Genomic DNA, 15920 nt, shown 5'->3' with positions numbered 1-15920 from the left:
TCAATTCCGATTCGGTTCAAATCAAGGTTTAAAAAAAAAAATTAGTAACCAAACCAAATATATTGGTTCTTAATTTTTTAGAAGCAGAACCTAACCATTGAACCATAGAACCAATCCAAAAGGTTCGAGAGGAAGCATTTAGAGTCAAATATGCAGTTTTTATTTTTTAATGCAATGTTTATAATATAGGGTACTCTTTTTTCTTCATTAAGGGTTTTGTCTTATTGAGTTTTTCTTAAACAAGGTTTTAATGAGATCTCAAATTATTCTTCCTTATCTTTTATAAATTCTTATAATTTTAATAAAATTAATTAATTAATAATTTTTATTTAATTTATATAAAGGGTACACTTAAAAAAAATTTGCCCTGACCCTAAAACACCCAGGACGGGCTCTGCTCATATTCCATCAAGACCTAGCCATCATATTCCATCAAGACCTAGCCAATCCAGACTCGGAAGCCGATCCCAGGAGAAAATTGGCCGAACGACAGCACTGGAACATTCCCAGCTGGAGTGAGTAGTACGGTTCCAGATCCATAATAATGCAGACAAAGGGCTTACGTTAAATCATCCACGTAATAATACGGATAAAAAAGAAACTCAAAAATCACAGTGAGATCTCAGATTAAGCAAAGATTTAAACCTGCGGGCCGTCACCTGTTATTGTAATTATAATTACCCGAGGCGAGCTGAGCTCCATTTGAAAATTGTTAATGCCTCCGAATATGCAAATAATTAATCGATCGGTTTGCGATTATACTATTGTTTCGGGCTTACTTTAAGCCAACGATTCGGTCGACATGCTTCCGGTTGAACGTGACCATGAAGAATGAATCATCATCTATCTCACCTTTCTCGCGGCTGGCGTATCCAATCCAAGCCCTAATGGTTGAGATTTGATTGTTTTGGACTGAAAAAATGGAGGGGATTTCGGGAGATTTGCGTCTGTGTTGGGTTCTCAAAACTAGGGTTTGCATTAGGATCCTTCGATTTTGAGGGAGAGAGGAGAGCTTCAGAGAACAGAGAGAGGAGGGGAAGATATGAAGGAGCTCTTGGGGAGGCCGGGGACTGTAAGCGGGCTGGTGTTGAGAATAGGGCAGTGTTTCTTTGCTGCTTCTTCCATTGGGGTGATGGTCTCTGCTTTTGGCTTCTCTAGCTACACTGCCTTCTGGTACACTTTTTGTGACTTCCTTGCACTGCCTAGTGAATACTTGTAATCCTGGTCTTGTGCAATTCTGTAATTATGTTGCCAGTTATCAAAGTCTTGAGCTGGTTTTATGTTCACATTTTCGGTTCTTGTTAAAATGTGGGCGATGGGTGATTTTGAGTTTGTTTGTTTGTATGTAGAGATTCTGTGATCCAATTACTTTTGCATTGGTCTGAAATTTCATGTTTGGTTATTTGAACTTGCCACTTTTGCTGATACGGTTGGCTATATGTTCCCTTTCTTGTATTTTAGGTTTTGTTCTGGGCTTTTGGAAGAGAAAGACGACAAGAAGGGGAAATAAACTGAAGAAAAAAATGTTGGGATAGTTATTATGTTTCCCTGTTTGCTTTTGTGAAAGAAAATGACTTTATAACCTTGGATTAGGAAAGAAAATAAATGAGTGAGAATTTTCTGGATATAGGAGAAAAACAAGAGGAAAATGACTTTCTCTTCTGTCTCTTTCCCTGCCCTTCCTTTCCTTTTACACCAGTTCTAAACAGGAAGAAGGAAAATCTCTTATTCCCCCTTCTATGCCAATTCAGTTTTCTAGAAAACATAGAAACATCAACTTGCGGTTGCAATGACCTTTGTGATTTAACTGAGGCCAAAAACAGTTGGGCAGTAAGGGAGAGTTATTGATGCTATATGAAGAACAATGCTTTACGTGGCTCTGTGCTGAATTAGCGTTTTGACTTAGTACAGGCCTTTGGATCACATATGGATAGAGAAAGAAACAATCACTGACTATTAGTTCAGAGATATGGAAAGTGTTGAATTACTATCTTCCAACAATTCTGTTCTTCTTTTGTACGTGCCATCACTATGAAATCCTTATTGAGATCATAAGTTAGTGGAAATAGAAAATCATTAGCTAGTGTGCTTTCAACTACTTAGCTGCATCTGGAAATGTTTTTGCATGGTTTTTTATTTTACACGCACATATGTAGAGACACTGATGTGAAAGAGGAGACAATTTATTTTGCCACCCTGGGTTTCATTTTGACAATTAACAATCTAAAGAAGTGGGGCCAAGTGGTTACATACTGGTGCCTGCATGTGCAAGTGGATGCAGAATTGGTGGAGCATCTTTTTTGACATTGTATCCTTGATTGCTGGAGTTTATGTTTTCTTTGGCAGTCAGTTGTTGTGCTACCATTAGTTTTGAATTTGTCTTTTTATTTAGGGCTGCACCTGTCTATGAGGAGATTAAGTTGCCTTTGGAACATTGTGATTTTTTGTCTTGTGATGTAACTAGCATAAAAGGAATTTGAGAGGTTTTGAAAGAGTTGAAGTTCAAGACAGTGTGTGAACGGATATGTTGTAACACCGTGAAAATTCTTAGAATTTTGGAAGAATAAATTTTCGTGGAAATTAGTTTTTGGGATAATTAATTTCAAGAAAATGAGTGATTCACTTACCACTTGAATTTTTGAAGAGTTAATTCTCGAGACTGAGAGAATGTTGTTAAAATTCCCTTAGATGACTTAGTTGAGATTTAGGGACTGTTTCAGTTCAGAGGGACTGAAGGTTACCCTTAGTCCAGAAGACTGGAAGACCAAGGGGTGACCTTGGCGCAGCAGACCGAAGGAGAAACCCAATGGTGAGGTCAAAATGTGATCCTCTTGAAGGATGAGCCTCAACCCGACAACCAAGGCTAGGGATTTTTTAAGAACAGGCATTGTATTTAAACTCCTTGCACTGGAATGAGTCTAAAGACAACTAAATATGTTTCAAAGAAGTGGCCGTGGGGGCGATTTCCAAGGAGAAAACAATGGGCACGAGAAACAAGGAAATTGTTGGCAGATGAGATTTAAATATCTGGAAATTGTACTTTGATGAGACTTGGCCTTGAGTGAGTTGATGTGAGGCAATTAATGCTAAGAATGATAGCCTATGATGGAGAGGTAATGCTGGCCTATAATTGTGACACATAAGAAAAGGAAAAATCATGGCTTTCCCCTGGGAATACAAGGTGGTTAATTGTATTTTTCCTTGTTCAAATGTGAACGCATTTATGGTGAAGGAAAAGAGAAAAATAGGAAATTCTAATGACAAAAGCTTGGCTTGCAAGTTGCTCGTTTAGCTTTTGGTGGGTGGAGCTTGAGCTTGCAACAAGGTGTCACGACCTTAGAGGTATGTTTGTAATTGGGGAAAATTAGTTAGGTATAAGTTGTTAGGAGGGCTAACAGAAAGGGTTTAAGAGGTTCGGCGGGAAAAGGGAATGACTAACTTGTACAACAGCTAGAATGGCTGTTAGGTTAGTTAGAGGATTGATAACAGCTAGAGGCTCTATAATAGAGACCTTTTGGCAAGATGGAAAGTCATGCAATGAATAATACGTATAATCTTTTCCTTCCTCTCATTCTCTCTCTTTCCCTGTTCTCTCTCTCTCTCTTGCTAACTTTCTTTCTTTCCATCTTTCCCTTTTTGTCTATCTCTTCCTCTATCTCGTTCTTGCAATTATTGAAATTGGTCAACCCTAATAGCTTATACCTAACTAATTTTCCCCAATTACAAACATACCCCTAGGGTTGTGACAAGCCCCACCCCTTCAAAGAATTCTTGTCCTCAAGAATTCACCACAACAACTACGATTCAACCAATTCATACCTTTAATACTTGTTGCTTTCGTCTCTCTTTCTTATTCTCTTGCTTCTCCCCTTTGAGTAGTAGATGTGTAGCCGCGTTCATAACCTTTGGCTGTTTTGCCACCGCCTCAGCCCCTCCTTCAAACCCATCAGTTTGTATAAACTGCAGCTATGATCTTTTCCCAATGATCACCTTGGACTCACCTGTTTCCTCATGGAAAACATCCTTTACTTTTGCTCCTTCCCCATCAGAACCCTCCATATTCATCAGCTGTCTCGTACATTGATGGCCAGGTCTATATTTGTCTCCACACCTAAAGTATTGCCCTAATTGTCTCCTTTGCTCCAACAGATTACCCTTAGTGCCATTATTACTGAAGGTGCTTTGGCGATCTCTTGATTAGGTCATGTAAGCAAAGGCCTAGAGTTACCACTCCCATATTGCCTTGCCAATAGATTCGGCTCATAGGGAACTTCATGCTTCTTAAAAATGGCCTCTAGGGTCATTTCTTGCAGCCTCATTTTTTCTGCAGCTTGCCTCATCAATGTGGGTGTCATCATTTTTACCATGGGCCGCAATTCCTCTCTAAACCCGTTGATGAAGTTGGATACCAAGTACTTTTCGGTAAGCCCTGGTTGCACAGTGCACACCATAGACCTCAATTCCTCAAAATGGGCTTGGTATTCCACTAGAGTCCTTTGCTTCAATTTACTGAATTCCTCCACTATAGCTGCTATGCTCTTTTCCCCAAAACGCTCACATAACCCTCCGAGAATTCTGTCCAACCCCCTTGTAGCCCTTTATCTTGGATCCACCCTTGATACCAAGAGTTTGCTATATCATTTAAGTAGGCCGTAGCCAAATTGATCTTTTGCGCTTCCAAAGTCCAATGGAATTGAAAGAATCTCTCACATCTCCTTACCCATGACCTTGGCTTCTTCCCCTCAAACATAGGAATCTCCAATCTTGGTGTAGAGGTATGGGTGTGATTAAAAGGTTGCGATTCCTCACCTAGTTTTCTTGAATTGCAGCCTGATCCACTTCTTCAAGAACCCCTTGCATCCTTGAACAATGGCCCTGATGCAGCAAAATTGGATCAGATGGCTGTCTTGGTGGAAATTTCGGTGATGGTCAGAATTGGGGCAAAGAAGATAATAGGGTTAACCTGTTGTCAATCCTTTGCCCCTGCTGCGCCACCATTTCCTGACACCTTTCAGTAGCTTCTCTTTTCTTCTCCATAGCTTCTTGTTGCTTCTTCATTGCAGCTTGCATTCCATTTTGCCAAGTCCTCCCGATTTTGGCACATGGTCTCTTGGGCGTCGACCATATCGAATTCCATGGCCTCCAACCTCATCTCCAGTTGCTTCAGTCGTGTACCCTCAGTCATGACTTCTTGCTCCTCAATCACAATGGGCCCCACGATTGCTGGATCTTCCCTTCCCGCATCGGAACAACAATTACCCGCTTCTTCTGCACCCTTTCTTGCTGCTTTCGGTGCCTTCTTTGCTATCAATTCTGATCCAAGGTTGTCGGAATTTGCTTAAAAAATGGCTGAACTTCTCAGCCAATAAGCATCGGTCTTAAACTTCGGTCAAGACCAATTCTTCATCCTTCGCCTTCAACTTTTGACCCTAGCTCGTCAGAATCTACTTGGTTGTGAACGCAATTGACACCAAAAAATGCTAGCACCAACTTTGCCTTCTATTTTGACCCTAGTTTGCCTTCAATTCCGACTCAAGATCGTCGACCTTGCTTGGGAACGCAATTAGCACCCCCGAGTGCTGGAAATCAACGTACCCAGAATTGTCGGTTCGATTAATTTGGAACGCCCTTGGGTTGCGCTCTTGCTAGCGTTCGTCGACCTGACCACCCTCGTGATTGCTGCACTTGTCCTCGTCAGCTTCGCATTTCCCTTGCTAGAATCACGGTGGCAATCACTGTGATTCCATGATCGCCCACCTTTGGAATCGCAAATGAACAGTGGTTAGGAGTCTTTGAAGCCCAATCACTGTCCATGGCCACTTCCTACTTCACCTTCACCATTCGACCGAGCCTGTTGAGTTAATGACATTGACTCGCTAGAATAATTTTACTACCGTGACTGCGCCGGAATTGCTATCGCTACCAAGTTTTGATTGTCTACCCTTACCGTGATGCTACCCGTCGATCACCCCACAGTTGGTTTGTCCGTCTCTGATACCACTTTGTCATGCCCTTGAATTAGGCCTGACCGATTTCAGTAATTGCAAGAACGAGGTAAAGGGAGAGATAGACAGAGAGGGAAAGATAGAAAGAGAGAAAGTTAGCAAGAGAGAGAGAGAGAGAGAGAGAGAGAGAGCAGGGAGAGAGAGAGAACGAGAGGAAGGAAAAGATGATCCGTATTATTCATTGCATGCCTTTCCATCTTTCCAAAGGTCTCTATTATTGAGCCTCTAGCTATTATCAATCCTCTAACTAACCTAACAACCATGCTAGCTATTGTACAAGTTAGTTATTCCCTTTTCCCGCCTAACCTCTTAAACCCTTTTTGTTAGCCCTCCTAACTGCTTATACTTAACTAATTTTCCCCAATTACAAACATACCCCCAGGGTTGTGACACAAGGTTTTGGAATTGCCAGAAGGTGAGAGAAGGGGACAACAGCAACAGTGGTAACAACGGTGGATGGCGGAGGCAATGACAGTAGTGATAGCAATAGAGGTGATGGTGGTGATGGAGAAGGATGGTATAGTCAACAAAGACGGTGGAGATGAAAGCGACTGTCGATGTTGACAACAAGGGAGATGAATGAACGACAATGGCGGTAGCAATGAAGGCAAGGGAGATGACTCATATTCAAGAAAAACGACTAAGGTGAGATTCGGGATAAACGGAGGAAGGAAGAGATTGGGGATTAAACCCCAATCTTGTGTAGAGACGAAATTTTTTCTATCTGTATGTCTATCTTAGAGATGGAATTTCAAATTAGAGACAAAAATATTTCGTTTCTATCAAAAAATAAATTTATAATTTGATTGTTGAGTCATATGGGTATGTTTATATAGTACGCTTAGGGTTAATCTTATGTTAGAGTCCGTGGCTCATGACCTATTTAGTATTCTGTATCTATATAGGTGTATAGTCTATGAGTTTTAACTAATTGAATATACATACCCACAGTTAGGGTTCTCTTTCTCTCTAAGTTTCACATGGTATTAGAGCCAAAATACAAACCCTAATTGCCGCTATACAAACCCTAGCTGTCGTCGCCGTCGTTGCCTACATCACCGATGACCACCGTTGGTCGCGTTGCCGCCAACTATCACAGCCTGCCGTGTCACTACCGTCACTGCCCATTGCGTTCCTGCTGCTCACGTTGTTGGTCTACAGCAGTTCTCCATTGTCTGGCCACTGATCACATGCACAACTGTCGCCATTGCATTCGCCGGCCTCCGATCTGTTGACCCTTGGAGGCTCGTCGTCATTGTCGCCGCCATGCACCGCCTCTCTCGCACTATTCACGGAGACGTTTTTGCTCCGAATTCTCTCTCCAGTGCTCCGATCGCAACGCCGTCTTCACCGTTGGACTCGGCTCCTTTAGTCCATCCCAGTCCTAGTGGTTTCATTTCCATCCGTCGCGGTCGGTCGTCGGCTCTGCCGTCGCTCTAGTGCGCCTCCATCGCTTCATTCTCTGTGTTGTTTCTGGATCATCCAGCCTTTTTTTTTGGGGGGGGGGGGGGGGTGGGCTTATTTAACCCCTTTTGTCTCAGATTTGTTGATCTTGTAGAACTCCCTTTCATCCAACATGGCTAGTACAAGTAAATCTGGCTCCTTCTTTGGTATTCTGTCTCCTTCTCCAGCCATTGCTATTGAGAAGTTAATGGACAGTTCCAACTAAATCTCCTGATTCAAGGCAATTGAACTGTGGTGTATAGGTCAAGGTTTACATGATCATCTGACTACCAAGGCTAAGAATGTGACCATAGACAAAATTGAGTGGCAGAGAGCTGATGCTCTGTTGTGCAATCTCTCGTGGCAGTTAATTGATCATTTTCTTCATCCGATTTATACTAACTATACCGCGTGCTGTGAATTGTGGGCTCAAGCCAAGACACTATATACAAATGACTTTCAATGCCTATATTTAGTGGTGTCTAATTTGCTTAGTTTACGACAGCAGGGTCTGACTCTTCCTGATTTTCTTGGTTGGATGGCCTCTATTAAAGTTGAATTTAACTCCTTGTTACTTACTGGTAAAACCGTTGCAGAGGATCTAACTCAGCGTGATAAGTTCTTCATGGTGTCTAATCTTGTTGCCATTGCTCCTGGGCTTGCTCCTGTTTGTGATCAGATTCTTCTTAGTCCTACTGTACCTAGTATGGATGAAGTGTATTCTCGTCTTCTTCAGGTTTTATCTGTTCCTACAGTACCTACCTTTTCTATAGGTGATCATTCAGTTATGGCTTCACAAGTTCAGAGTAGTGGAGAACAGGGAGGAGATCATGGTAATCGGGGCAAACGCCCCAAGTGCGACTACTGTCACAAGTAGGGGCATACTAAGGAACAGTGTTATAAATTGCATGGTTGCTTTCCTCGTGTTAATGTTGCTCATGTTAATGGTTCTCAATCTGAGTCATTTGATGGTCATCCATCGTAATCTGTCCTTCTCATTGGGGCTGGCTATGATGAGTATCTCAAGTATAAGGCGTCTCAACAATCTTCATCCACAGTTGCTTTTATCGCCCACTCCGGTGACTCCACTGCTTGTCTCGCTCAATCATCCTCTTTAGGAGCGTGGGTCTTGGACTCAGGTGTTTCTAACCGTATCTCTGGTAATCCCATTTGTTCTCTCATTTTACTAATTCTATTTCTTTACCTTTTGTAATATTAGCCAATGGGTCCAAAGCAGTTGCTAAAGCTGTTGGCACTGCCAAACCCTTACCTTCTCTGCCTTTAGATTCTGTCCTTTATCTTTTTTATTGTCCCTTTAATCTTGTCTTTGTCAGTAAACTTACGTGTGCCTTAAATTGTTCTATCACATTTGATGACCATTCTGTTACTATCCAGGATTGTGGTATGGGACAGATGATTGGCATCAAATGTGAGTCGCATGGTCTCTATCATCTCAACCTTCCTGTATCTCCCGTTGCTTGCTCGATGACTGAGTCTTTTGCTCTTCTCCACAATCGTTTGGGACATCCTAGTTTGGCTAAGTTTCCGAAGATGGTCCCTAATTTGTCTAGTTTGTCGTCTTTTCATTGTGAGTCTTGTCGACTTGGGAAACAATCTCGCACTTTTTTTCCAAAGTGTGTCAATAATCGGGTTGTGTTCCCCTTTGCTTTAGTTCATTCCGATGTCTGGGGTCCTAGTTGTGTCGTGTCTGTTTTGGGTTTTCAATGTTTTGTAACGTTCATCAAAGATTATTTTTGTTGCACATGGTTATATTTAATGAAAAATTGTTCTGAATTATTCTCAATTTTTGAATCTTTTTGTGCTGAAATCAAGACGCAATTTCATACTTCTGTTCAACTATTGCGCAGTGACAATGTCCTTGAGTATTTTTCTGTTCCCTTTACTACCTTTATGTCTTCTCAGGGGATCTTGCATTAGTCGTCTTGTGCCTATACACCATAGTAGAATGGGGTTGTTGAGCGTAAAAATAGACATTTGATTGAAACTGCTTGCACTCTTCTTCTACATCATCATGTCCCTTTTCGCTTTTGGGCTAATGCTACCCTCACTGCTTGCTATCTCATTAACAGGATGCCCTCCTCGGTTCTTCAGCACCAGATTCCTCACTCTCTCTTCTTTCTTGATCAACTATTATATCTTCTTCCTCTTCATGTCTTTGGTTGCACTTGCTTTGTCCATAATCTGTCTCCTGGTCAGGATAAATTGTCTGCTCGGTCCATTAAGTGCATTTTTCTTGGTTACTCTCGCCTTAAGAAGAGTTATTGGTGTTATTCTCCTAACACCCGCCTTTATTTTCTTTCAGTTGATGTTACCTTCTTTGAGTCGTCTCTTTTCTACTTTTCGCCTCATTTCAAGTGTCAACCCATTTATGAGGCAATCCCTCTTCGCTCGAGTCCTCCTGCACCTATTCTCCTTATTCCTTCTTCTACCCTATTACAGGTTTATCATCGGCGTCATTAGCCTCTATCTCATCTTGGTGGAGATGTTGTTATTGAGCTTTCTCCAGTGTCTCCTATTACTTCAGTGACTCTTGCTGCCTCACATCCTGCTCCAGTCTCTCCACCTACTGCGGCCCTGCCTTCTGAGGATATGCTTCCTGTTATCCTTCGGAAAGGTACCCATTCTTCTTGCAATCCTCACCCCATTTATAATTTTCTTAGCTATTATCGTCTCTCGTCTCCTTTTTGTGCTTTTGTGTCTTCCTTATCCTTTATTTCTGGACCTAAGACTGTTAGTGAGACACTTTTTGATCTGGAGTGGCGACATGCAATGGTCGATGAGATGACTGCTTTGCGTTCCAATGGTACTTGGAATTTGGTTTCTTTACCCCTAAGGAAATCTCTTATCGGCTGTTAGTGGATCTATACTGTCAAGGTGGGTCCTGATGGGCAAGTTGATTGCCTTAAGGTTCGTTTGGTTGCCAAGGGGTATACTCAGGTTTATGGTCTTGACTATGGTGACACTTTTTCCCCTGTTGCTAAGATGTCCTCTGTGTGTTTGTTTCTCTCTATAACAGTTATGCGCCACTGGCCGTTGTATCAATTGGACATTAAGAATGCTTTCTTATATGGTGAGCTTTAGGAGGAGATTTATATAGAGCAACCTCCTGAGTTTGTTGCTCAGGGGGAGTCTAGGCTGGTTTGTAAACTCTGTCGCTCACTGTATGGGTTGAAACAGTCTCATCGAGCCTGGTTTAGTCCCTTCAGTGCTGTCATTCAGGACTTTGGTATGACTCGTAGTGAGTCTGATCATTCGATTTTTTACAAACATACATCACAAGGGAGGTGTATATAATTGGTTGTCTATGTGGATGATATTGTTATTACAAGTGATGATCTGGATGGTATTGTTCAATTGAAGATACATTTTTTCCATCATTTTTAGACTAAGGACTTGGGGTTACTTAAGTACTTTCTTGGCATAGAAGTTGCTCAGTCCAGTTCTGGTATTGTTATCTCTCAGGGAAAGTATGTGTTAGATATTCTGGAAGAAATTGGGATGCTTGATTGTAAACCTATAGATTCTCCTATGGACCTTAATGTAAAGCTCTTACTAGGACATGGGGAGCCTCTTGTAGATCCTGGGAGATACTGTAGGCTAGTTGGAAAACTTAATTATCTCACTTTCACTCGACCTGACATCTCTTTCTCAGTCAGTTTTTATAGTCTCCTCACGATAGCCATTGGAATGTGGTAGTCCGGATTCTTAAATATATTAAAGGAGCCTCAGGTAGAGGACTATTATATGAGGACAGAGCCTCAAGTAGTAGGATATTCTGACGCTGATTGGGCAAGTTCTCTCTTTGATAGACAGTTTACTTCAGGATATTGTGTTCTTGTTAGAGAAAACTTGGTATCTTGAAAAAGTAAGAAGCATGACGTTGTTGTAAGGTCGAGTGTAGAAGCAAAATATCGTGCTATGGCTTTGGCAACATGTGAATTTATTTGGTTAAAACAAATGCTTCAGGAACTCAAGTTTGGAGAGATATCATAGATGAGATTAATTTGTGACAATCAAACTGCATTACATATTGCCTCTAATTCAGTCTTTCATGAGAGGACCAAATATATCGAGATAGATTGTCACTTCATCCGAGAGAAGATTTTATTTGGTTGTATTACCACAGATTTTGTCAATTCCAATGACTAGTTAGCAGATGTCTTCACTAAGTCTCTCAGAGGTCCTCGAATTGAGTATATTTGTAGTAAACTTGGTGCATATGATATATATGTTCCATCTTGAGGGAGATTGTTGAGTTATATGGTTATGTTTATATAGTACACTTAGGGTTAATCTTATGTTAGAGCCCGTGGCCCGTTTAGTATTTTATATATATTTAGGTGTATAGTCTATGAGTTTTAATTAATTGAATATACATACCCACAGCTAGGGTTCTCTTTCTTTCTAAGTTTCACAATAATTATATGTTTAAGTAATATATTTACAAAATTAAAAATAAATTTATTTATGTATTTATCAACGAGCCTGTTCACAACCCTCTTGGTGAGTTTTTAAACAAACATGTTCACAAGTCTCTAATCAAGCATGTTCATGAGCCTTGACGAGTTGAGCTTTACTGAGCTCAAATTTAGGTCATTTACAAATCGAGTTTTAAAGTTAGGTTCAAGCTTGTCTCGCTTATTTTAAGGAATAGATTTGAACAAGGTTTTATCGAGATTAACACTGAGTAACTTGCGAACGGTTCGGCTTATTTGCAACCCTAACCCACGCAAATGCATTATGGATGCCTTTTTCTCTAGACCACTTGACAAGATTAGAACGTGGGTCTCTTGAGAAATCTTAACTGCTTAGATGTCTCCTAACTGTATCTCAAAGAGTTAAAGATTGAAAAAGAAGGCATACTATTGACAAGCAATTAGTATGAAATACTGGTTCCGGATAATTTTTTGAGCCAATCCTAACGATGATGGTTTTTGTTGTTAGTAGTGTTTGCAATTTTCTTAGAGTTCTACTACAGGCCCAGAAAGCCTCACTGAGAGGCTTATAGAATAGGGTTGAAAAGACCAAAATTCCCTCTCCCAAAATACAAATTTGCAAGGGATGCCACTGCACAGCCCAACCCTCGCCTTTCTCCTCTCTCCCTTTTCTCATGGCTGTGCGCCTAGCTCTCACCTCCCTTCTCTCATGGCCGCTCGACTGTCGACTGCCGTGCCTTGCCTCGCCGCCTCGCCAACTGTTGCTAGCGACGGTCGGCGAGGTGGCAAGGTGACGATGCTGGCGGCGAGGGGAGGCGAGGGGAGGAGGTCAGCGGTCGCGCGGCCATGTGAGAAGGGAGAGAGGAGGGAGGCGAGGGCTGGGCGCGCAGCCATAGGAGAAGGGAGAGAGGAGAGAGGCGAAGGCTGAGCGAGGGTATTTGGGTCTTTTTGACCCCATTTGGTAAGCCCGTCTGTAAGTGCATTGGGCAATGTAGAATAATCCATTTTCTTAATCATCCAATACCCTTGATGGGATGGAATGTGGGTACTTAATCACTGGCTTGTATGGAAGAACTCTTATATGATAATCTAGTATTCATGGTAGCTGGTGGCTCAATATCTGGCTGTGAAATCATTGATCTGTGTGGAACTCTTTTGCTAAAAGTTCCATAATAACTGCAACTCACTCGTAGTATGTCTTATGTTTTCATTTCAAATATGTTTTATTGTGGAATAAAGCATTAACAGTTAAAGAATTGAAATAAGCAAGATAAATTAAACTACATTCTTGAAAAGAAACAAAATAACCACCGGGGTGGTAGGCCAGTTGGTTTGAGAGTTGAATGTCCAGGTAAAGCATCAAGTGTTTGATCTTGCTTGAGAGTGTACTCTCTGTTCATGCGTGGTCCCACTCTATTACCAGTTGGGTTTAAAGGGTGAAGGGACTAATGAAGTGGCCACTGAGACCTAATAGGGGTCTGCTCAATCTTTTGGACAGTCTCCATGGTAGGTCAAGCCAGGTGATGCCATGAAATTCATAAGTCGCCCTCCAAGTCTCAACATGGAACTGACTTGGGCTACCATGGGAAGTATCCCTCAAAATTTGGCTTACCTTTCTGTTCGCTTTGCCCCCCCCCCCCCCCCCCCCCCCCAAAAAAAAAAGGAGCTGTTACATAGGGGAGAACAGCAAGTATAAGATCCACCTAGTAACTTCATATATGCAGCGCTTTTGTATTTATATTATCAGATTTGGCTTCTATAGGTTTGCTCTTTGTGATGTGGATTTTATGTAAAGATCCAATGGAGGATTCCGCCTTTGTCTTTTATGCAGTTTGCAAGATACATTTTGGAAAAGGTTTTGATGGGGTTTTATTTGGAACAGATTGGATCATAGTATCTGGCAATTAAACTTGTTCTGAATAAATTTGCTTGTGCATTCATGTGCGTCATGTTTGTCTATGTTCTCTCATGCACTTATGTGATAGTTCTGCTGCTCAAATCTTAGGGACAATAATTTCCAGTTATAAGCTTTTACAGCATATATTTGTTGATTAATTCTCTCTTGTTCTCACTTTTAATTTTTGTTGAGACGTCTTCCTGTTAATTCCACAGCACAATGTTGATCAGAGTACATGTTTGATGCAGCTATTTGATTGCGTCAATGGGGCTGCAGGTATTATGGAGCTTTGGACTTGCATGTCTTGATGTCTATGCTTTGAGGATAAAGAGAGACCTTCAAAATCCAGTCCTAGTGAGCTTGTTTGTTGTCGGCGACTGGGTATTCAATATTTCCTCAGGACTTTTGGAAGCATAGCTACTGCCGTTTTTATTGAAAATGCATGAATTTCATCATAAGATCATTGCATGATTTTACACTTGGAAACATCTATGCTGAGCTACTGTAGTCATTATATTCTCCTTAATTCTATCTTTATCTTTGCATCTTTTTTCCTTTCAGTTGCTTTGTGCCATCTCATAAATATAGCTTGTATTATTATAAGAGATCCAGTTGCTTCCTAATTTTCTGGATCTAATTAATGTTCTAAGTGAGCTTGTGGGGGCTGAGCACAGTAACCGTTCTAATTTCTTATGAGCTTTTCTTAATCTGTCTAATCAGTTCTTTAATATTCAGGTTCGTTTGTTGTTTTAGCTTTAGAAGTATTTCTTAAACCTTTGGTTGGACGTCAATTTGTGGATTCTGATGTTTGGGTCATTGAAACTCTAGTTGTAGAAGTGTTTATTAAACCTTTGACTGGGAATCAACTTGTAGATTTATTAAATCCTTGATTGGGCATCAACTTGCTTTATTGATGTTAAAGCTTGGTACCATCTCATAAATATAGCTTTTATTATTATAAGAGATCCAGTTGCTTCCTCATATTGTAGTATTCTAATTAATATTTGAAACGAATCTGTGGGGGTTCAATGCAGTAACCCTCCCAATTTCTAATAAACTTTCTTAATCCATGTCTTATCAATTCTTTGATGTCTGGGTTCATTGATGCCTTAGCTGTAGAAGTATTTATTAAACCTTTGGTTGGCCATCAACTTGTGGTTTGTAATTCTTGAGTATTCTGATGTCCTAGCTCTTTTGTCAAATTACTCTTGAATCTGGCACTTATTTTTCAGAGTGCAATACCCTTATGATTGCATAGATTAGAATCATGTTATCTGTTAAAAAGCATGACTAATTTGGTTTTTCAAACAGTTTCAACTGTCTTGTAGTTCAATTGGTGTTGTCTTCCTGTCTGTCAATTGTTGTCACACAAACCCTTCAGATTTTTATGTTCTATTCCTTTTGCTTTCTCTTTTGTAGCAGTTTTTCTTTTTCTGCTTATATTTGGAAAGCTGCCCTCTGCAGTTACATGAGTTACGACAGCATAAGGATATGAAATTTAAGCATGGAACCCCCCAAGTGACCGGTAGTGATAGGGGCTGCATTTTCGGATGTGTGTATTAATTAGGACTATAACAATTTGTTTCTCATGCAGGTGACTGCTACTCTATCACTCGCAGCTGCATGCTCATCAGCAGGAATTGCAGTTCTGTATGCAAGGGACTTGGACTTCTGCAAGGATCAAACGAATCTCCCGTGCAGCAGATTCCAGGTCTCTGTAGCTCTGGCTTTTATCACCTGGCTCCTCATTGCCATATCTTCTCATGTTATGTTTTGGATTTTAGCCTCGGTTTGATAAAAGTTTTGCTTTCTTCCGATCTCATTGCGCACATTCTTCACTGTCCTCTGTTATACATCCAATTATTTTAGCCCCATACAGCAAGCTTCTGGGAAATATCTTTTTACTTTTTTGCCTTTCAACTGCTATATGTATTTACCGTCTTGGAGCAATGGCTCTTCCAACTAAAGCAGTTGTCATGACACTCCTTCCAGCCTCATTTCTTTTGTGTAACTAAGCCAATTGAGCTAAAAAGCTTTTATAATTTTATATGCTCCTGAGATGCGGCCTCAATTCCAGCTAATACTTCTTCAAGTGACTGTAAACTGTATCAATGTACG

At 40.9% G+C, this 15920-nt stretch overlaps 1 protein-coding gene across 1 annotated transcript; it reads left to right on the top strand.

Annotated features, from left to right (window-relative positions):
* Window positions 1–646: 646 nt before the first annotated feature.
* Window positions 647–15883, top strand: LOC127789293 (CASP-like protein 5B2). Its single transcript, XM_052318169.1, has 3 exons — window positions 647–1173; window positions 14051–14183; window positions 15397–15883. The coding sequence occupies exons 1-3, from the start codon at window positions 1043–1045 to the stop codon at window positions 15595–15597; spliced, it is 465 nt and encodes a 154-aa protein (XP_052174129.1). The 5' UTR covers window positions 647–1042; the 3' UTR covers window positions 15598–15883.
* Window positions 15884–15920: the final 37 nt, after the last annotated feature.

This window comes from Diospyros lotus, chromosome 13, assembly GCF_014633365.1.
Source record: "Diospyros lotus cultivar Yz01 chromosome 13, ASM1463336v1, whole genome shotgun sequence".
Classification (NCBI taxonomy): domain Eukaryota; kingdom Viridiplantae; phylum Streptophyta; class Magnoliopsida; order Ericales; family Ebenaceae; genus Diospyros; species Diospyros lotus.
Note: the sequence above shows the minus strand (reverse complement) of the source record. Positions and strands in the feature narration are given on the sequence as shown.